Here is a 23,638-nt window from a genome sequence, read left to right as displayed (position 1 = left end):
TTTGATTACATTCCACGTTGTAAAAGACGTGGAACTCGAGTGAAAATGGCTGCAATTTTATAAAAAGCATGCCAGAATGTGACTTGTGGATGAGTCATTGGCATCCTGTCAACCTCAACACTGACCCTTTTCAGAAGGGACGAGAAGAGAGTCCAATGTTGACCGATCTTCAATGAAATATAAATGGGTCGTAAAACAAACTTTGTAAATTAAAACCTGCTTTTCTTTAATGCAAATCGATCCCTCTAACCCGCTGAGCAAACCCACTTGACCTTGAATATGTAATCAGTGATAATAATATCTGCATAAACGCTGATCTTGTTTTTGGTGTTTGGTATGATTTTATTTCATCTCTTATTTTGAGGAGGGCGGATAATACATTTGAAACAATTCCCGTTTTAAAATGAGCACTTCTACAATTATTTTAGGAAATCTCAATGCCCCATCACTTGAGAGCTATTATTAGAATGAGCCTGCTGGCCATTGGAGTCCTGGGTGGCAATTGGTGTCACCTACTAGCATCGTATTGGCAACATCTGGTTCATTCACAGTGTATGGCAACAGAAGCCCTCGGATTTCTTGTGCGTGCAACTATTCAGTGAAATTATCTGATGCTATTGATGGGTCAGTACAGTCCTTCACATCATGGCAGCAGTGTTACTTGCATGACATCAATCTGCCAAACACTTTCAGGCAACCTTCTCTTATGTAAGCCAAGGACCAGCTTTTCCAAAGGATTTGCTATCTCTCTTTGCCTGACGCTCTTAGGCTATCACCTACACGTGCTCTTTACATTTCTGTGTCTGCTTGGGGTCAATGACAGGCGATTGTGTTTTGCTCAGCCTAGCATGTGGAGAAACACTTTCACTTTATTTCGAAGAATGTTTATTTTTTTTTTACAGACTGCTATTTATCAATTGCTGTGTTGCATAGCAGGATTATTTCAATCGAAACAAAATGAATATAGGACTGTATGTACTGTGCATTTTGAATTGTACTGGGTTTGAACTTATGCTTGAAATCTTTTAAAATGCTTGAATTCTAATGTTGTGTTTTCAAGGATTAAAAAATGCTTGGATTTTTGGTGAAGGTCTTGTAGATGTTGCTCGGCAGTCTGAATCAATGCACCACAACTTTAATGAAGAAAAAAAAGTAGTCTGCTTAGAAATGACGCCGACCTGCCTGCTCTGGTGGCTTTGACTTGCCATTGCATTTCTTCTTCCCTCGTGACTAATGGCAGCTAGCATTAGTTTGTATTGTCCTATTAAGCGTCATCGCCCACAACGGGTCGCTCCCAAGAGGATAGGGGCATGCTACACCTAATCAGGGATCTTTAAAATGTGTATTAGTGTAAGAATTACATAAATATTGTGAACATTTATCATGGCCCATGTAAAAAATCAAGGTAGCGTTTCCCGGTGTTAAATTGTAATGTAAGAACTTACTGCAACTGAAAACGTAAGTAATATATTACTGATATTTTCACCCAACATCTATATATGGAGGGATTTGTCTTAAAAATATTTGCATACATATTGCTAAGATTTCCTCATGTGTTAGCAATTTCCTCAAGTTCTAAAAATAATGTCTTGATAAATGCACAGGCAAGATTAAAAACCGCATATGTAAATCGCAGATATATTTGTGGTTCTGCAAAATACATGATTCACACCAGATTTCTTCTTTTAATGGTACTGGAGGAATAGGAAAATTGGCCTAGAAAGCCTGTAAAAATGCTTGAATTTTGCCATTAAAAAGGTGTGCAAACCCTGATTGTAGCCGCTGTTTTTAAAATTTTCCTCATAATTTGTGTTTTTCTTGTCCGTTAGGCTCTCCATTAGTCTTTATCTTTTATGTATTTGTGTCTCTTAATGTAGTTCTTTCATATTTTACAGACGTTTGTATGGAGTACACAATCTAACTGAAATGGATTGTTTTACAAGTTACATGTGGTAAATAATATACAAATACATAATGTAGATTTTATGGAATGGATGTTAAATTAATTTTACATAAAGCTACTAATGAATTTTGTCACAATTAGCAAGGGCTGAAATAATTACAGGTACTTGGAAAATGAAAAAATCTTGCCCAGTTGGCAGATAATTTTGTCAATTTTAAATACCATTGATAGATTCTTCATCCATCAATTATCTGCACCACTTATCCTCAGTAGGGTTGCAGGGACTTGAAAAATTAGCCAAATATGAATACAGTAATAACTTGATATATATTTTTTGTCTGATATTAGGGAATTAGTTGGTCATTAGAACATTTACGTAAAATATTTTAGCAAACTGTTTAGTTAACGGAAGTGTGTGCTCTTTTTCCCCATATACATGCAGGTAATTATGTGAGGCCTCTGTAATGTGACCCTACACCACCTTCCCATCATAACATGTTTGAAGTCAAACCACGAGCCGTGGAGAAGAAGGAGTCTAGCACGGAGACAGGTGCATGCACTACAGATTTTTTGATCACTATCTTCCAACATGGCGCGAGAGGACATTGCTATTTACAAGTCGGAAAAAGCAAACCATGTTACTATCATATCATCTTATCCTGTCTACATGTCTTGTGATTCACAGATGAGGGCCTGGGGAGCAGCAGCAGGCCATATGGCTCCAGTTCACTGGGTTCTGGTTCTGTGGAATCGGGGTCGTTGTACTTGTCGGACAGCCAGGACTGGGTGGTTTCCCCCAGCTGCTCCCCCGATGAAGGCCCCACCCAGCATAGCGCCATCTCCCCCCTGCTGGCAGAGGAAACTTTCCGCTATATGGGTAAGCAAAGTGACAAAAATAACTCAGTTTTGGTATAGACAACATAACTTTTGGAATTACCCCCCAAACCTCCCCCAAATGCTTCATCATAAAATATACGATTAAAACGGTTTTTAATATAAAATGTGACCTAGCAATAAAGTCAAGAAAGAAGAGTTCAAACCTGGAGTAAATTGCGTGTACATGTCTGCATGTGCTTTTGCAACTGTCAATTAGACACGTGAGCTTTCCCCTTTCACTCTTTAATCCTCCTCACAGTAGATTACAGCGGATCTGACTCATCACGTGGTCATCACATGTTGGCCTTGACAATATTAGTTTTTATGCTTTCAAACTGTCTTTAGTTGCACAGAATTGTGAAACAAAGCTGCCTGTACATTTGTTCTGCCTTCAAAGTCAGTTCAAGGACATTGCGTGTATGTTTGCAGTAGATCGAAGAGGCAAGATGAGAGGGAGAGGTTTTTAGTGACCCATTTGCACCTCTAGGGAGTATAGGGATTTTGAAGGGTGTATCTATTTTTGTGTGTGTATGTTGCATGCCGAGTAAAATCCTTGAAAAACAGGAAGTGTCTATTTGTGAGAATGCCTATACTGTACAGTATCAACACATTTCCTTTCTTTTGGAATATATGAAATGTGACTATCAAGAAAATCCAGTTGTCCTTTAGTTTTCATTTGTGTGCTCCAACATGGCCAATGCTCCTCAAGGAATAGCTAGCTCACTTCAGTTCCATTGTTCCTTTAGGTCAGTTGAGGATACAGATCGACTTAAATGCATATTGGTACATGAAATGCTTAAACAATTGGTCAAATAACTTGGATAATTAGCTAAATCAAATATTGTTCACTCTTTTTTTGACTCTAACCTTTAAATGCTGCGTTTTTCCTACACACATTACTCTACCAATGTTGTATGATTATTAAACAAGCTATGGATGGCCCAAACTCATGCACAGTAGTTCAATGCCTTGTTAGAGCATTGGCTGCTTAACAACTTTTGATTTTCATATTACTCAGCAGGCCCTGGCCTATGTTTTTTAAGCCACACATAGTTGAAGTCTCAGCTACAACAAAAGGTAGTGTGAATGTGTGGACCAAGTAGACCTAAACAATACCCACAAAATCGTGTGCATGAAAAAGCAACGGCATATGTTTTATCTAAATGGTCAATTGATCACGGTCGAGTACTTCATTTTATAAACGTTTGTACGTTGTAGTCTTCACAACACCCACAGACTCATAAGTACGACTTCCTAGCCAGATCTAATTGCTGATATTATAGGACTTACATTTGATGCATAAAAAGCGCCTGGAAACTACGTAGTCAAGTTGTCGCACTGTGCAGGAACTCTGAGCATGCTGAATGCTTTAGTCACACTTATATCAAGTACACACTTTATAGTATTTATTAATTATTAGCTAATAGTAATTTGATTTTTAATTTTAGCGTGCATTGTAACTATTTACCAGTATAGGTACACCACCAAAAGTCCAGTTAGAAAATTAATAAAATAAAATTACAAGAAAAACAATCGTGTTTGCAAATTGATTTAGTTTGCTTCACGTGATGCCAATTTTGCTGCTTTTAATTGTTTTTTTTTTCCTTAAGGTTTATTTGATAAAGTATTTATATTCTTATTTCCGTTGGTTTTCCCTATTTTTTAATAAATGAGCAAAATTGTGAACCTCTACGACTGGAGTCATATACGTTTTTGAAGCTTATTTGAGGTCTAGTTAAAATGGGCTCAGTCAACCACTAAAACATTATGCAGTTTAAAAATTTCCTGGAAAAATCACAACGACCCATTACTGACGCTATTTTCAGAACCTGTCTGCGGGCTACTCAATTGTTCTTAGGGGGCTACCTGGTTCCCATGCGCACCACGATAGAGACCACTGCATTACTATCTGACATGGTCTTGCCAATTGTATGTATTTCTTATTTTTATATCAAAACAAATTGTAATGTTGTAAAAAATAGTATATTAGTAATGAACCTTGGATGTTTCCATTTTGAACAGTGTAGTTTTTAATTATTATTCATCCAAATTCTAATGGTGTACATGCTCAACTCATGCCTGATACAAAAAATAAATCGATATTTATTAATGATTAACTAATGCAGAAGGTGTGCCCCTTAATATATAATTTTCCAACTTTAATCATCTTATTACACCCTGAGTGTCGCTCGGTTTACAAGTAGAAGTTCTCTGAAAGGTTTTAGTTCATTTGTTATATTGTAACACTCAGAGTCAACACAAACACTTGTAGCGATCATTAACCTTACTACAAGCGATTCTAGGCTACAACTGACACTTAAACCAAAGTAGTGAAGCATGGAGCCAAACAAAAATGGCACGCTCTTTATTCTACACTGAGCTGAGTTGCATATCTTTGTTAACATCCCGAGGTCAGAGTTGGTCTCGGATTACAACACCAGCTGGAAAATGCCTTAGCAAATATGTAATTCTCTTAATGGACATGAACCACACGTGGTCAATGAGTGTGTCCAGTGGCTTCCTCGCTGATTAAATAGAACTTCATCTTGTCTTTGAACAGGACAAAGGTGGTTCTCCACAACACTGGTGACTTAAATTCAGGTGCTCAATTGAGACCTAAAAAACGGAGACGTAGAACTAACCTGTTACTAAGATGTACGGACTTATCTCTTTCTCTTAGCATTTTCTCTATGCCTTGTTGCAAAGTTTTTATTATTCTCTATCCTCCCCTTTTTATTTTAAATTATCTTACTAGCGTATCTCGCTTTGGACCACCCTTCTCGTTTCCCAACTAATTCCCTCAATATCTGGAAAGGTATCTTTTCTTACTTATCTTGTTAGTGTTATCGTGAGGCCTGGCACTTCTGTGTTGTCCTACATATTTATTTTCACCTGGTTGCTCACTTTATCGTCACAAGTTGTCAGATTAGTGTGGTCTTGTCATCATGGTTATGTGTAATGTGTCACAAGATGACCACTTGCAACTACTCTGCAATTACGTTTCCATTTTTGTTCTAAGATAGAAATTCCTCCTCTGATAATGAGGACAACGGATACAACATAATTTACAGCCTTGTGAATTGGGAGGGTCAACATTCTTCTTCAGTGGTGTCTAACCACCAGACTTTTAATACCTGATCGCACGGAAATATATGACATGTTTTCGTGGTGTTCTATTAAAGTTCGCAGCTCAAGAATGTTGTTAAAAATCAGTGTTTGGTAAAAAGTATGTGTGAATAATACAAGGCAAGATGAGCCAAACCACAGTGTTTATCCTGACACTCAGGCCTTGTTTAAACAATTTTGAGGTTTTCAACCAATATTTGGTCAAAATTTGGGGTGGCCAAATACTGATACCAGGTGTCATACCGGGCAGATACCTGGTCTAACTGGTAGTCGTGACTATTTGTCTCAGTTTTATGGTCAGTATTAGAATTTAGAAAATACAAGTCTGAAAGGTATTGCGTCATCAAAAAACAGGAAATGTAGTTGTTTAAAGATATCTATCAGATATTTTATTTGGGGGGGGTGTAATCTTATATCTCAATCAGTCCTTTCAAAATTAAAGTTTTAACTCCAAAGTTAATGTTTTTAAGCATCCTTAAATCTTGAGTTTAAGCAGCTTTTACTCTTAAATAAACTTTAACTTAGTTAAAACTTGAAGGCATAAACCTTTGGCAGCACGAGTACCAATATCACAGTCTCATTGTTTGCAGTTTTCAAGATCTAGGTACTATTACAGCTATTTGGCTGACAAAAGTGGCAGCAAAACGGTAAAATAACACATTTTGATCACATTTGCCAGGAGTTAACATTATTAGTAGTCAGTACTTTCTTTTGTGAATGATATTCAAGTTCTTCAACTCATACTTATTCCAGAAAGTCTGTTTTCATGCATCCTCCAATGGCAAGACAGAAATAACAATATTATAAATTTTAACCTAATGTTTTGTCATTTGGGACAATTCATCCAGGAAATGAAATGTGGGCTTTTCCAACTTTAGTATGACCTATATCAGTTAGTGCTGTTTTCCACTTCAGGAATTATCACGTCACTGCTAACATACTAAAATTGTACTTTAATATTTTAACACAATTTCACATCTGAATAATTAATCCAAATTATTACTAAAATGTTAATGTTTCTATGAGTAACCTAAAGAGTTGCATTCCTATTTTACGGAGGAAATGGCCCACATAATATCAAAGATCTGACTAAATACATTGTAGGAGGAATGGAAATGTTATCGTATATTACCTGAGTTTTTCTTTGCAACCTTCTAATTCAAGTTGCTAGTGGTCAAAACGTCCCTAAAAGCTGACATGTTACACAAATGTGTCTTGTTTCTTGTGACTGTGCATGTTTGCATGCACATGTTACCAGACGTGTTGGTGCCTCTTGCTTGTTACTGTTCTCTAACTGATCTCACTCTATATTGTCAGTTCTCAGTTCTGATCGTGCAGAGCAAATGGCCAAGACATACAATGACATCGAAGTTGTCACTCACCTGCTGGCTGAGGTATGTATAGCGCCACGTGTAGTTGTATTGGATCCGGCAAGTTCCCTTCATAATTAGTCTTGTTCTGGCTGGTTAGCGCGACCGAGACCTAGAACTGGCTGCTCGGATCGGACAATCACTTCTGCAGAGGAACCACCTCCTGCAAGAGCGCAATGAGGCTGTGGAGGAGCAGCTGACACAGACCCTGGATCAGGTAATTAAGAATACTTAAATACAGTGAAAGGTTTTTTTTTTTGCTTACACACATAGACACATTAGCAATTATAATTGTGTCAATTTTTACTACATGCAACCGTTAATTTTGAAACATTTGATCAATATTGTGTACCATTTTCTTTTCTATTCCCAAACATGCTCGTTGTCCAGGTTCACCAGCTACAGCATGAGCTCAGCAAGAAGGATGAGCTGCTTCGTATGGTGGCCAGTGCGTCAGAGGAGTGTGACGGAGACTCGAGCGCAACAACACCTTTGAAACAACCTCAGCTAGCCAATGGAAGTGCTGCTGCCGCACTCAGCCAGCTGGAGTCAATGCAGTGTAAGCTGCAGGATCTTGAGGAGGAGAACCAAGCCCTTAGATCGGAGGTACTTGGTCAACACAAAATACAGTGGTACATCTTTATACAAGCACCTCTGCACACGAAAATTTCGATACACAAGTTTTTTTTTTTAAAATTCTACCTCGCTTAACGAAGGAGAACTTGTTCACGAGCAGTCGAATATTTCCGTGACTGCTCTCCGACATCAGCTCTGTCCATGCAGCTGTTGCACATGTACCCCCCGCCATCAGGCACGTGATTCCGCGCCTTTGGCTTTACCTGTAAAGGACCTGTATTCCACAGCAAGTACGTGGATTACGGACTACCTGACAGGCAGACCCCAGTATGTGAAACAGGGGGGCTGTACATCGGACACTGTGGTTAGAAGCACAGGATCTCCGCAGGGGACCGTGCTCTCTCCGTTTCTATTCACTCTGTATACATCGGACTTTAAGTACAACTCTGAGTCCTGTCATGTGCAAAAGTTTGCCGATGACACTGCGATCGTGGGATGTATCAGAAATGGGCCGGAGGAGGAGTACGGGAAATTGATTCAGGACTTTGTCCGATGGAGCGACGCAAACTACCCGCACCTGAACACCACCAAGACCAGGGAGATGGTGGTGGACTTCAGGAGAACTAAAACTCACCCGGTTCCTGTAACCTCAAAGGAGAATGTGTAGAATTTGTCCAGACCTACAAATACCTGGGTGTGAAGCTGGACAACAAACTGGACTGGACTGCCAACACAGAAGCTCTATGTAGGAAAGGCCAAAGCCGACTTTACTTCTTAAGAAGACTGGCCTCCTTCAAAATCTGCAAAAAGCTCCTGAAAATATTCTATGAGACAGTTGTGGCAAGCGCCCTCTTCTATGCGACAGCGTGTTGGGGAGGCAGTGTCAAGAAGAAGGATGCCTCTCGTCTCAATAAACTGGCGAGGAAAGCGAGCTCTGTTGTGGGCACAGAGCTGGACAGCCTGACAACAGTAGCTGAGAGACGGGCACTGGAAAAGTTGCGGTCAATCATGGACAATCCATCGCATCCACTACACAGCATTATCTCCAGACAGAAGAGCAGTTTCAGCGACAGACTGCTGTCACTGTCTTGTACTACGGACAGACTGAAGAGATCTTTTCCTCCTCATGCCATGAGGCTCTTTACCTCTACCCGGCAGAGTAAAAGCCCACATTAAAGCACACCCCCTACATTGCACATTACCGAATTTTATTGCAATATTTATTCTGTGTAGCACTATTTAGATATTCTATACAACACGCTACAGTGGGCATTTGCACGTCACATTGGGTATTTGTATATTGTATTCTTTTTGCTTTATTATTGTATTGTCTCGGCTCAGGGATGCTGCTGGAAATGTGAATTTCCCTGCGGGGATGAATAAAGTATCTATCTATCTATCAATCTATCTATCTAAGTTTGTTTTAATCACATTTTATAGCATCTCCTGCTTTGTGACCCAAACTCTGAGTTCCAAAAAGGGAAACGGTAAGGTGTCTGAGAAAAAAAGAACGATGACAATTGAAACTAAGCAAGAAATGATAGAAAGCATGGTGTTCAAGGGACATTGAAGGGTTCAATCCTTAACTAGAGTCTGACGTGGTGTTGGACTAGGTTGTTTTCTTCAGAAAATCCATGGGGTTGGAGTTAGGTGAGGGGGACGTCAACAAATGTATACAAGAGCAGGTGGAGGAACTGACATCAAAGAAAAAAACGTACAGTCAATGCAACAAACTAAGGTGCTTCAAAAAAAACAGGGAAGAGGAGGGCGAACCTGAGAAGCTGGTGTGTTCAAAGGAGATTAGAGAGACGCTGGCCAAGTTGGAGGAAGTTACGGCTTTTATTTTAGTAGCCTAGATGGTAGTGTGCCCGCTTTGAGACTGGGAGGTCGCTGGTTCGCGCCTCGGCCGAGACATACCTAATTGGTATAATGGCGGCGCCCTCTGTTGGCTGCGGCTGCATCGACTCGCTACAACGGGTCAGGTGTATCGACATTTCGTTCTGTGTACATTGTTACAAAGAATGACAATACAAAGGAAATTATTATTATTATTATTATTAAAATAAAAACATCCTTAAAAAGTATCCTCTGGTCGGGCAACGCCTCTTGCGTTACACATTTCTGTAACATTTTAAAGTGAAGGCATAGACAATTTTTCGTGGATATTTTTTTGTAATTCACAATAAGTGTTGAGAGTGATAGTTGTGCGAGTCCAGCTCAAAAGGCAAAAGAAAGTGATGAATGAAAACACGAAAAATTGCTGTAAAAATGTGTGTATTCACTGTCGTTTAGAATTACACTTAGCTAATTTCAAGTGTACAGTAAGTGCTTACATATCATCAAAAGTCACGCGCCATCACACGCCCTGCACCCTCCAGCTTTCTACTCCAACACCTCTGCAGCATGCGCACACCTTCTTTATGGCGACTCATAAAAAAACTCACATTTTATTTTGTTAATATTATCTTATTACTGTATTTAATTAATGTTTAGTAACTATTTGAATGTGTTTTTAATGATCAGGAAGATGTTTTTTTTAACTATTTAGGGTTCACTTTGATCCTTTGGCAGGACAGGAGCAACCAATTACTTATTAATGATTTTATATCGGGAAAATCCACATGTTACATTAGCAATTCGAGCAACAAGCACGATCCTGGAACAGATTGAGCTCATATGAAGAGGTACCACTGTATAAAACAATAGAAGATACGCCCAAAATTCAATATTGTAACTTATCTCAGGCCAGCCAGCTGAAGAGGGAGACCATAACTTATGAGGAGAAGGAACAGAAACTTGTGAGCGACTGTGTCAAAGAGCTCCGTGAGTTGTTTTTAAAATACCAACATGAATACTTTTAAAAGAAAAACATGATCAAGCTTTGTTTTTTTAATTTTTTTTTTTCTTACCTTGTGTTTTTTGGCCTCGCTCACATCAGGTCATACCAACAGTCAGATGGTGTCTATGACTGATGAACTGACCCAGAAGAACGAGGAGCTGGTCAGACACCAGGAAGAGATTGCTCAGTTGCTTTCCCAAATTGTAGAGCTGCAGCATCGAGTGAAAGAGGTGGGGGGCCAAGTTTTAATGTTCAATGCATGTAAAAGAACATAATTTCTCAATACTTTATTAATATAGTTATTTAATTTACCCATTTTTAACAGTATTTTTTACTAAGCTCAATTATTTGTGGTGTTTAAAGCTTCAACTACAAAAAGCTAGTAAAATTCAAGTGTTATGTTACATAGGCATGACATGTTGAAATTACAGCATCTAGTTCAATGGTGTCTAAGCATCATGATCTAAAAGCCACCATAAAGAAGATCTAAATCCAGGGTGACAAACTTATTTTAGCTCAGTGGGCCCTTGGTTGAAAAACAACTGTGACGGTGCCAGACTAGTGAAGTATAGGCACAAAAAATGTGCCTTAGCTGTAGGGCTTGGGATATACTGGAAGGTCACAATTAAAACGATTATTGAGGGTTTTTTTCTCCAATGTTTTTTTTTTTCTTCATTTGGCTTTAAACTCTTATAGAGTTTGTTAACTGTGTATATATTAAAAAATATATCATTTCCACTAGAGTTTATTAAACTCAGGGAAACTTATACAAATTGGAGAGTGATAAAGAGTGCATATGATTTAAATGACTGATTTTTGTGCTTTTTATTTATTTTCCAATTCAAATGTTAGCCTGTATTTGGGAACTTCACCGTTAGACATCTTGTCTATTACATATAAGTACATAAAGCAGGGGTGGCCAACCCGGTCTTTAAGAACCGCAAGTCCAGCATGTTTTTGGAGTTTCTCTGCTCCAATACAGGTGATTCCACTCGCCTAGATCATTATCAAGCTCCCACTCAGCTTGCTAATAAGCTAAAAATTTGCATCACCTGAGGTGGAACAGAGAAAACTCCAAAAACATGCAGGACATGCGGCTCTCAAGGACCGGTTTGGCCACCCCTGACCTAAACCTACTTTAAACCTTTGCAAAGGCACCCATGTGCTATTTTTTAAAAATGTTACGGGTAGGATAGGCATCCACTGACCACATGGGAGTAAAATCGTATTGCCTTAAACTGTGCGTCTGACTTTCATTTTGAGTGAAATAACATCAGGCTAGGTGTTTCCTCAAACGTTCTCTGGTTTATAAATGATCATCGTCAAATACAACTGTAGTGGGTGGTTTTCTTTGGGACTGATTTGCGACATCCAGTGGACATATTTAAAACTCATTCGTTGTTTGACGTGGTTTGGCTCATCTTGCCTTGTGCTGCTCTCAGCACTGTCTCGTGGGCTGGATTAAATCCGTTGGCAGGCCTGATCCCACCCGCAGGACATAAGTTTGACACTCCTGATCTAAAACGATTAATAAATACAATTTACATGAGGAGAAAAATAAACTTGTGTTGTATTTTCTTACTTTGCAATGAACTTGCCAGGCTCGCATTTACAGCCGTCAATGGCAGTAAAGGAGTTATAAATATTCCACCTTGACGTGTATATGCACTTCTATTATCACTCAGTTTAAAATGTCTAACTTTGTCCTGGTTGTTATTAGCTGGCTTTGGAAAAAGAGGAGCTGAGGATCCACTTACAGGCTTCCAAAGAGGCCCAGAGACAACTCACAGCAGAGGTACTATGTCATGCAATCACACTGACTCATCTTAAAGGTGCTTTCACTGAACAACAAATAAAAATGATATGCTAATGTAGTTAAACGAGTTGGCGGAGAGGAACGCAGAATGTGTCGAAATGCTCCACGAGTCCCAGGAGGAGATCCGGGAGCTCCGCAACAAAAACATTCCCCCTTCTGGCTTGCGGCGGCATCTCTCTTATGGCCTCTACCCCATGGTGAACGAGAGAACTCCCTTGTGAAGAACATTCCTTTACAATCCGCATCGTTCTCATAAATGTTTACATGTTCAGGACTCACTGGCTGCTGAGATTGAAGGCACAATGCGGAGAGAGCTGTGCGTTGAGGAAGAGACGGCCTTTCAGGACCAAAGGTAAAATAGCTAGTGTGAAAATGTAGTGTTAGATTGTATTTTTGACTAAAATGTGCACCAACAGTGCCATATAGTTAGAAACAAAATTCATAGTGTATAATAGTTTAGTACATAATGGTTAAAACTGGGGATGGGCGAAAGCGTGCCAATACCAGCCTTTAAGTATCAAGAGCAGCTTCTATCTAAGTGGCTGTTCATCAAACCATAGGAAATATGATTTGAAAGAGTTATAATTCACAATGAACTACATTTATTTTGGGAAGAATATATCATGTTTAGATTTTTAGGTATTTCCTTCAAAACTAGGCCACCCATTTTTCAGAGGGAAGCATTTTCTTTTAGAATTGTTATTCCAGAAATAAGTTTTGGTATTGGGTTAAAAATGTGGTGAACCCCAGATATTTCTTAAAAATATAACCACAAAAGATTTTATTTTAAACTCCTGGTATAACATTACCATAAAAAACTAACATCTTACATATACTTCAATTAAGAAAGAAACATGAACATACATCAGATTTGTGTTGTCTGTAACTCCATTTAAAAAAAACTCTTCACCAAAGAACACAAGTTAAAAATAATCGAACCGACTTCCAAAGATGGGGAACACTCTTTATATTGAAGTTTACTGTTAAACAATGTCTCTCTCTCATCTCATCTCATTAGCCGTACCGCTTATCCTCAGTAGGGTCGCGGGGGGCTGGAGCCCATCCCAGCAATCATCGGGCAGTGGGCAGGGGACACCCTGAACTGGTTGCCAGCCAATCGCAGGGCACACAGGGACAGACAACTCATTCGCTCATTCACACCTAGGGACAATTTGGACCGGCCAATTCACCTGAAATGCATGTCTTTGGAATGTGGGAGGAAACCGGAGTGCCCGGAGGAAACCCACGCAAGCACGGGGAGAACATACAAACTCCGCACAGAAAGTCTGGAGCTGGATTTGAACCCACGACAGGTTCCCATGACATGAACTGTGCCGCACAAGCGCTAACCACTGCGCCGCCGTGCTGCCCTGTTAAACAATGTAAAGAAAATAATTGTTTCATGTTATACGTTAGCCTAGCCTTCACGTGTGATGGCATATAAGCTATTACATGTTGGCAAAAACTTTTTAGATGACATGTGTCAAAGTCAGGGTTTTCAATAGCCCCTGAGATCATCTTGATGCTTTATTGTTTCATACACCAGGAATTATTGTGTACTTCTTTCCGCCGTATGTTAATTCTTGGAGAATGTGTTTTATTGAATATATATTTGCAATTTATTTCATTGTATTTCAAACCAATTATATTTTAGAAAAGGTTTACATTGATCAAAGGATAGAAAATTGTTATTATTTTTTCTTCTCTTGAAGTAAATTTAGCCCACATTTACTGAAATCTAAACTATAGTGGTGCCTGAATAATTGTGTCTAACTCTGCTGAGGCAATATCTAACATCTTCAAAATTAAAACCATTCGAAAATTAGTTAATAAATATATTTTCTTTCCTATTTTAAGCAGTGAGCAAATATTTAGATTTAGCTGTAAGCTGTTATGTTAAGTATCTGTACCTTATTGTCAACGGTTTAGGGGTATTTAGCTGTGACTAGCACTTTAGAAACTAGCATTAGCAGCCTCTCCCATACAATGTTCATGTAACGGGAATTTCTATCGAAATGAAAATGGTCTTTAGTGCCTGCTGAATATAAAAGATTATGGCTGTGCCATAAGAAAATATTGCTTTATTTATTTCTCATCTCATCTCATTAGCCGTACTGCTTATCATTAGGGTCGCGGGGGGGCTGGCTCCCATCCCAGCCATCTCCGGGCAGTGGGCAGGGGACACCCTGAACTGGTTGCCAGCCAATCACAGGGCACACTGGGACAGACAACTCATTCGCTCATTCACACCTAGGGACAATTTGGACCGGCCAATTCACCTGAAATGCATGTTTTTGGAACGTGGGAGGAAACCGGAGTGCCCGGAGGAAACCCACGCAAGCACGGGGAGAACATACAAACTCCGCACAGGAAGTCTGGAGCTGGATTTGAACCCACGACTGGTTCCCATGACATGAACTGTGCCGCACAAGCGCTAACCACTGCGCCGCCGTGCTGCCCGCTTTATTTATTTGATCATGGAATATTTTGTTAGCTTTTCATTATGTTTAATTAGGTTGGCTAATCTATATGTGTCGTTTGAAAAATATTAAACATTCCATTTGTCTTGCCCTTGGCTTGTAATAAATTTTTGATTCGGCCCTCCGTCCATTTGACTTCGACACCTCTAATTTAGATGGACACGCTGATTAATTACATTTAAGAGTTAATGTTATACATCTTTAAAGAATATAGTTGAACAAAAATTCAACATTTAGAAAGATAGTGTTTGCCAGCAAAATTTCTTAAAGTATGACTGCTGTGTGCATTTTGCTCAAAAGCTGTGACTCTCTCCTGTATAGTATATTCCTTTTCATCTTAGTACTATAGAATCCCACGGTGACATTGATGTATAGACTAAAAGTACCATTGGCTGCTAAATTAATTATGACCAAAACATTTTGCAACTCTTTAAATTCAAGTTAATTTGTAACTGTACTATTAGTTTTTTAGATTGTACTATTAAGGGTTTTTCAGTGAACAGCTGGGAGTATTTTCTAGTGAAATAATGGAAATGAGTTTTAGGATGTTGGCGCCGAAATATTGTGTCAGTCCTCCCTAACGTATATTGCGCTGCAGGATATCTCAAAAACGAGTCTTCAAGACAGTCCGTTCCATCAACTCTTCAGCATCCCGCCCCCATTCAGCAACCCCACCAATCCCTGGTTCTGGACGCAACTCTCTGGTGATGACCGCCCAGCCCTTCACCTCTTCTCAGGGGTAAGATACCGCTCAGTTCAATCAAAATTTGAGAGATTTTAACTGATTTTAACGTTCTGTTCAAAGAGATGAGGTGCAGTTGGGTGGAAATGATCTCACAAAAGCCCTGCATCGACTGTCATTACGACGGCAGAACTTCTTATCCGAGCACCAGTTTTTCAAGGCGGAACGGGAGAAAAAAATGCAGAGTTTGGCCGGGGCTGAGACTCAGGACGCCGGAAGCGGCTGCAGCTCGCCAATGGGCAGCGTGTTCTCATCTTTTTCCAATCTGTCAGAACTTTCCATTGGCTCTTGCGTCTTTAAGACCTTCCTGCCAGAGAAGCTTCAGATTGTCAAACCTATGGAAGGTAACTAACTTGAGCCAGAATTGGGCTTGGTTCTGGCTTTTCCATGACCCTTTTTTTTTGTCTTCAGGATCTCTGACGCTGCATCATTGGCAGCAGCTCGCCAAGCCCCACCTGGCCACCATCCTCGATCCTCATCCGGGTGTCGTCACCAAGGGGTTTCGGCCTCTCGCCCAGGATGATGTCTATCGGATGAATGACATGGAGGAAGACGAGGAGGATCAAGTGCTCCGAGAGGGGGAGGCTGGCGTCTTGGAAAAAGGCGCATCAGAGAGAGGGAAAGAGGAAGACGAGGAGGAAGGGGGCATCGTGTTCAATGTGTGTTGTTCATCTACGCCCCAGGAGAAGAAAGATGTGAAGCTTTCAGATACCTCGCTTCCTGCCGCTCCTCTTTCACCATCTCGTCCACTGTCCAGCTCCGCCTCTGAGGCATTTGGCTCATCGTCTCACTCAGATTCAAATGTTTCCACAGCAAATGTCCAGCCTAGCACCTCTACATCAGGTAAATGTATCATGCAGATCGAGCAATGTTTTGATAAATGGGTTTATGTTTTGGATTTGTCCTTTAAAATAATTTAATTGCAACATATTTTCTAGACTATACGGCACACCTAAAACCCCCAAATTGGCCAGAAATTTAAGTATGCTCCTTCTTATCCCGTGGGCCCTATATGCGGACAATATTGTAAATACGTTACTGTATTTGACCAAAATTGAATTGCAATGGTGGCAACGGGATAAATCCAGATAGCAATGGTCTACCTATCTATATACCTTGGTCATATCCCTCAAGAGGGGCGACCGACAGCAAGACACACACATACAATAACAAAGAAAATAAAAGGGAAATAAGTAACAAAAAAAAACACAAATTTTTGGGGACCATGGCCAACCCAATTGCCCAAACACCCAAACAAGTTAGGCACCTCGGCACCCAAGTTGGTCATGCTTTCGTCCCTCCAGATGAAACGGGAAACCAGAAAGCGGCCATGTCACTCGGGTCAGGGTGACACAACACACTCTTTTGTTCAACAGCAGGGCCCGACAGCTTTCACTGGTTTACCCCTGCCGCATCATACGGGTGCCCTGCCCATCCTTAAGAACACGTCCACAATCCCACTATAGCAATGGTAAGAGCACCAAATCCTAACCATGAGGTCGCAAGGGATGTGGATGGTTGTTCTTTATTGCATAACATAGGATGTAACTGGAATTGAACCCGAATCGTGGCAGAGAGAGTGCCAGATCATATCCACTACATCACTAGGGTTACAAATAACACATAAAAAGTTTTTACGTCTCATCTCAACATCACATTTTTTTAGTCATGGTGTCAGATATGTTAAAGAAATGGGAGAACAGAAAATGATTAAATTTTCGTATTAAATTTATATATTACATATTTCTCAGCTCAAACATTTTAATCAGTAGATAAATTTGCAGCCTTAGAAAAGCTCAAGACACACTGAAATGTTAGGTTGTGTTTTTTCCCAATTGTTTTTATTTTTTATTGTGTCATATCCCTGTACAAACTGAGCTAGGATGACCAAAATGTTTTGAGAAGAGGACATTTTAGAAGTCATACTTTTATTTCAGTGACAAACATTTTGCAGTGGTGCGGCCATGCGATTATTTATATCTTTCAGAGTGACCAAATTACTTCCCATAATACCTTTTTCTTCTTTCAGTTATGAATGATTGAATTACTTCTGTCAGTGCCTTTCTCGTCATTCAGTTCAGAATCTGGTGCGTTTCGTAAAGACTTTGTGAGTCAGCGACACAATACTGTATTTCAGTCGTCACCAAACCTTTCTGTACCACGAACCGATTTAATATCAGGCAAAAGTCTTGCATTCTGGTCCAATTATGGCATCAACACTTTGGTACCGTAAATAAGAATGTCGAGATTATGAGATAAAACATGATTCCTTTTCATGTGTTGTATCTCTAGTGATCTAGTGGATAGGATATGGTGGGGCCGCGATCCAGGTTTGATCCCGTAGCATCCAATGTTATGTCACTGTGTTCAGTGATATAATCTGACTGTTTAATCTACGGAAAAGTACGGTACATTTTTATTTCTGTGAGAGTGTCGCTGCACCTTATATTTGTTATATACTCTAAATTTTGGGGGTTGCACCTTACGCTTTTAAAGCGTGCCTCAAAAAGCTGAAAATATCGTACAACGGTTCAGTCAAGTAAAATATGTTCATACAAACACTAGAGACTCAACTGATTTGGATTTTTTGATTCTGTTGTCAATATTTAGCAGGAACAAATACCAATTATTGATTTTACAAATTCTTAAAAAAAATTAACTTCAATACCCTTGCATGCTCAGTCCACTCCATAGAAAGCTTATTTATTGAATGATGTCACAGCTCCTTATAGTGGAAAAAACTGTATTACGAGTCGGAACATTATTCTGCTTATTTAGTGAAATAAAATTAAAAAATACATTCATCTGTAAAAGGGGTTGTTTGTTTTGCTATAATCGGCAGATGTTTCCATCAGGTTCTGACTGATAAAAATGTATAAAGTTGTTCATCGTAGTAATATGTAATTCATTGAGTTGAATTGTCCTTTCTGTCATCGACAACAATGTAGTAAAAATTGTTAGCAAGAAGATTAGGCATGGCACTCCAGGGTAAACGCATAATAAAAACGATGAATAAAAGAATGTCATGATATACAGGCAAAATGATTAACAATGTAGTGCTTGGAGACTGGCCTATATTGTAAAAATAGTGCATCGTCTTTAACAATAGGACAATGAATTCTACTGCTGTAACATTATTCATCATGTCTTTATGAATCAATTATTTTACAAAAAAATCAAATGTGTTTGGGACAGCATTCTTCATGCATAATCATGGTTCAGAACCTACAGACTTTTCAATTCCTTTTGTTTTCATTTTCTAAAATTGACGTTTGATATTTTTACTAGTATGTGAGTCAGCCCCCTTTTCATGCAAAACATTTGGGGTTTATATTCCTTTTTTAATAGTTTTTTTATGGGGTTTATGAAATAATAATCTGTGGTCTGGCCCCTATTCTTATTGACTGTATACTGTTGGTGGATATTTTTTTGTTTTTTTTGTTATACGCGATCTAGATTTCCTTTGACCGATTGGACATAATTCCAATGTTTTGTTGTGTGCAGTCCGCAATCCAGTGAAATGTCAGAGCTCCACTTTCTCCACCTTCACTTGGACCACCTGCCGTATCCTGCATCCTTGTGACGTCACGCAAGTCACTAATAGGTCAGTTCACGGGGATTTTTCCATAACACTACAGTGGTACCACTTCATACGAGCTGAACTCGTTCCAGGATCGTGCTCGTAGCTTGAATTGCTCACCTAACAAGCGAAATTTCTCGAAATAATTCAAAATGATTTGGTTCACTCCCATCCTCCGAAAAGCATCCACGTGAACCCTAAATAGCGATAAAACACCTCTTCCTGATTGCCTAAAACAAATTCAAATAATATCCATCCATCCATCCATTGTCTTCCGCTTATCCGAGGTCGGGTCGCGGGGGCAGCAGCGTTAAAAGGGAAGCCCAGACGTCCCTATCCCCAGCCACTTCCTCCAGCTCATCCGACGGGACCCCGAGGCGTTCCCAAGCCAGCCGAGAGACATAGTCTCTCCAACGTGTCCTGGGCCGCCCCCGGGGCCTCCTGCCGGTGGGACATGCCCGGAACACCTCCCGAGGGAGGCGTCCAGGAGGCTTCCTTATTAGATGCCCGAGCCACCTCAACTGGCTCCTCTCAACGCGGAGGAGCAGTGGCTCTACTCCGAGTCCCTCCCGGATGACTGAGCTTCTCACCCTATCTCTAAGGGAGAACCCAGCCACCCTGCGGAGGAAACTCATTTCGGCCGCTTGTATCCGGGATCGAGTTCTTTCGGTCATGACCCAAAGTTCATGACCATAGGTGAGGGTAGGAACGTAGATCGACCGGTAGATCGAGAGCTTTGCCTTTCGGCTCAGCTCCCTCTTCACCACGACAGACCGGTACAGGGTCCGAATGACGGCAGACGCTGCACCGACCCGTCTGTCGATCTCCCGTTCCATCCTACCCTCACTCGTGAACAAGACCCCAAGATACTTGAACTCCTCCACTTGGGGCAAGACCTCCTCCCCGACACGGAGGGAGCATACCACCCTTTTCCGACTGAGAACCATGGCCTCGGACTTGGAGGTGCTGATCCCCATCCCGGCCGCTTCACACTCGGTTGCGAATCGCTCCAGCGAGAGCTGAAGATCACGGGCTGAGGAAGCCAACAGCACCACGTCATCTGCAAAAAGCAGTGACGCAATGCTGAGGCCCCCAAACCGGACTCCATCCCCGCCAAGGCTGCGCCTAGAAATTCTGTCCATAAAAGTTATGAACAGAATCGGTGACAAAGGGCAGCCCTGGCGGAGCCCAACCCTCACCGGGAACGAATCCGACTTATTGCCGGCAATGCGGACCAGACTCTGGCACCGGGCATACAGGGACCGCACAGCCCGGATAAGACTGTGCAGTACCCCATACTCCCGAAGCACCCCCATTATTATTATTCAAATAATAATTGAACATAAAAAAACTAATAAGATATGAGAAAAAATAAACTGCAAGTTTATCACCATTTTGAAGGAGTTGCTGTAAAGAACGTGATGCGGAAAAGGGCGGGGTTGGTGGTTGCAAGGACGAATCACAGAGATCCCACCCCTGTCAATTTATTTGTTTTCCCTGTATTTTACCGGCATATATTTTTTGATCATTTCAAATTGTCTATGCAGTATAACAATTTTTATACGGGAAACATTTTCAAAAGACTGATCTCATCTTTCCCATTTCGGCTCTAATCCGGGTCGTCTCTGTCATTGGTAGCAGATTACAACGTGATCGTAGACTGCCTATATTGTTACAGTATTCGACATAGTGAATAAATACGTGCCACCTTGTCTTAGTAAGATTTATTATCGCTTCATTAGGAGCAGTTGCAAAAGTTAATTATAATAATAAGAATTGGTGGAGGTTGACAGGTATGAGCTTGAGAGACTGATGATGATACGTACGCATTTAATGTAAACTAAAAAAGATAGTGTAACTTCAAATAAACATACACACTAACGGTTTTACACCACAATTATTTTCTTTGCCTGTAGTAGTTTGCATGCGCATACTGGATGAGCCAGTGCTGGCGGTAAGTTGTCACGAGCAATGAGCGGTCTCCCTGGGACAGCTCGTGAACTGTATTTCCCTTTGTATAGCGAGCAAGAGTTTTGTTGCAAATAAAATTTGTATACTGAAATGTCCGAGTTTAGAAGTGCTCATTTAAAGAGGTACCAGACTGTATCATGTTCTCAGTTTTTGAACATTTCATTCATTTTAGGATAAGTATGATGCCATGATTGTTTTTTTCCCCTATACTCTCTAGTTCTCAGTCATCTGCCACTGCCAACACGCCCAGCTCCATGAGGACAGGTCCCAGTACCCCTCTGACTCCCTGTCGACTCAGCCTAGGAGATGCTTTTCTTATCCGTCGCCCCCCTGTGGCCACCAGCGGTTTGGCCAAATTGGTCCTGGAGAGAGGGATTTCTGCACAAGTCTCCACAGAAACCCCGCCATTAAGTACAAAAGCCACACCCCCGCAGCCCCTCCTTCGCCTCCTCCCGGGAACACCCCCCAACTCACCTTCGCACTCCCCCGGATCCGAGTGCCGCCAGCACTCTGCTGACAATTTCCTGGCATCCCGTCCGGCTGAGTTGTTCCTGAGAGACGTTTACGGATTGAACCTAGGCCGCGCCCTGCACCCAGACTTACCGAGTCCCTCCAATGATAACCCGTCCCGTAGACCGGACCCCAACCCGCTTAACATCAGCCTTCTGGAGAGGTTGCGCCAGATGGGAATTGCCAAGCCCCCCCAAGCATCCGCCACCTTTGTGTCGACGGGTGGCGGAAGCCTTCTGGACGGTCTGAGGCGCAACCACAGCCTCCCGGCGATGATTGGCGCACGAGCGGCCAAACCGACAGCTCGACCCTTGCCTCCCGCTCACCCTACCACCCTGGCTATCCCCCCACCTCCTTGGGGAAACCTCAAACAAAGATGCACAAAAGTCACCTCCCACACCTCGCAGCATTCAGGTGAATCCTAATCTCCATCAGTGCTCCAAAAGGTCTGACCTGCCTGCAGCTTGAAATCATTCTTGTTTTTTATGACTTGGATTTTAAGGCACAAGCAAGATGAACTGAGGTTTTTACCTGTTAACAGGATTTTATTTATTAAAGTTTTAGCTTTCGGCACAGTGGGAATTTCGGTACGTTGATAAAGACTTTGGATTTTTTTGTCAAGGGGAAAGATAGACACCACCACATGGACATTATTATTGAGACGATGCACATTGATACAGACTATCTTTAATCAGAAAAGAAGGTTTTGTGGATGTAGATGTGAAAGAGGAGAAGTTGTTACAGGGGACAGTTTTGGAGGTAAATGTTATCAATGGTTGAATTCAGGCTTGTTGCAAAAAAATATTGAAGAAAAGGCCCCCCATCCCCCATAAAATCAACATAACTGTCAGATGTATTATAAGTGGCCACACAAAATCAAACGGCTTTTAAGAAGGATGTAAAGCACAATTCTACTTTGAACAGCTTTTACTCAATGGTAATATTTTATCCACCAAAAATTTAATTCTAGCCTCTTGTCTTGCAAACAAAGACAGTGCCACCTAAAAATACTCTTACTAATGTTAACAAATATAATCGTAGTAATCAAATGCATTGTTGGAAATAAAAAAGTGTATTTAATATTATTGTAAGCCAATATCACACTATGCATAGTTTGAAAAATAAATGTTTTTCCCCACCAAGCTTTTCCAAGGGGAAGATTGTGGAACACAACTTAAGATATGGAACTTCTTAGGGACAGTCCGTCTATTTAAATAAAGACATTTAGAATTGAGAGCATCCTTTGGCAGTTCATTTCAGCCTTACTCTACTTCTGACATAACAAAGATCCTTTCCAATAATTTAGGCTGCAAAAATTACGTGTTTGAATCCATGTCCTGGCATGTTGTGGCTTAAAGGTCCAAACCAAACAAGACACATCCAGTACTGCTTTTTTTATATCTCATTATATAAGTGGCCTTGTGTAGAAGTCAATAGTGTTGAATTGTTGCTGTTTTTGCTACCCTATTTCTGTTGTTGGCATGTTTTGTGTTCCAGTCCGTCCAAACTTCGACTTAATTTCTGCACTTTTTTGTGTGTATTTACATTTTTTTCCCTCACGATTGCTTTGGGCAAAATATTTCGTTCACAATGTGTTCTGTTGTTTTTGTCTGAATTTGGAAGAGCACGCAGGTCTTTCAATTTTTTTCTTTTCTTTCATCCATTATAGCTCGCAGCTTCTTTGACCCACCTAAAACGTTGGTCTGTTCCCTAAAGCTGTTTAAAAGTTAGACTGTTTAAGATTTGTCCTCGTTGAAAGTCACCTGGTTGCAGATGACAATAGATAAGCAAATTATAGCTGCCAATTGGTGTATTTTTTTTATTTTACAATAAAGCAATTGCAAATGTG

At 40.6% G+C, this 23,638-nt stretch overlaps 1 protein-coding gene across 3 annotated transcripts in view; it reads left to right on the top strand.

Annotated features, from left to right (window-relative positions):
• The window catches only part of trak2 (trafficking protein, kinesin binding 2), a 24,311-nt gene extending 673 nt beyond the window's left edge, over window positions 1-23,638 (top strand). Inside the window, exons 2-17 of one of the 3 annotated variants that reach the window (XM_088331472.1) lie at window positions 2,346-2,453; window positions 2,589-2,780; window positions 5,535-5,594; window positions 7,223-7,299; window positions 7,376-7,492; window positions 7,666-7,881; window positions 10,596-10,674; window positions 10,790-10,920; window positions 12,411-12,485; window positions 12,566-12,703; window positions 12,779-12,858; window positions 15,585-15,725; window positions 15,792-16,072; window positions 16,140-16,571; window positions 19,233-19,332; window positions 21,497-23,638. In XM_088331472.1, the coding sequence (XP_088187598.1) occupies window positions 2,399-2,453; window positions 2,589-2,780; window positions 5,535-5,594; window positions 7,223-7,299; window positions 7,376-7,492; window positions 7,666-7,881; window positions 10,596-10,674; window positions 10,790-10,920; window positions 12,411-12,485; window positions 12,566-12,703; window positions 12,779-12,858; window positions 15,585-15,725; window positions 15,792-16,072; window positions 16,140-16,571; window positions 19,233-19,332; window positions 21,497-22,214 (2,892 nt within the window). In that variant the 5' untranslated portion in view covers window positions 2,346-2,398 and the 3' untranslated portion in view covers window positions 22,215-23,638. Of the gene's footprint in view, window positions 1-2,345; window positions 2,454-2,588; window positions 2,781-5,339; window positions 5,435-5,534; window positions 5,595-7,222; window positions 7,300-7,375; window positions 7,493-7,665; window positions 7,882-10,595; window positions 10,675-10,789; window positions 10,921-12,410; window positions 12,486-12,565; window positions 12,704-12,778; window positions 12,859-15,584; window positions 15,726-15,791; window positions 16,073-16,139; window positions 16,572-19,232; window positions 19,333-21,496 lie in introns of those variants that run through there. The other 2 variants (XM_088331474.1, XM_088331473.1) reach the window with 2 other exon arrangements.

The sequence above is a fragment of the Urocampus carinirostris genome, chromosome 3 (assembly GCF_059441175.1).
Source record: "Urocampus carinirostris isolate Australia breed hairy pipefish chromosome 3, RoL_Ucar_1.0, whole genome shotgun sequence".
Classification (NCBI taxonomy): Eukaryota; Metazoa; Chordata; class Actinopteri; order Syngnathiformes; family Syngnathidae; genus Urocampus; species Urocampus carinirostris.
Note: the sequence above shows the minus strand (reverse complement) of the source record. Positions and strands in the feature narration are given on the sequence as shown.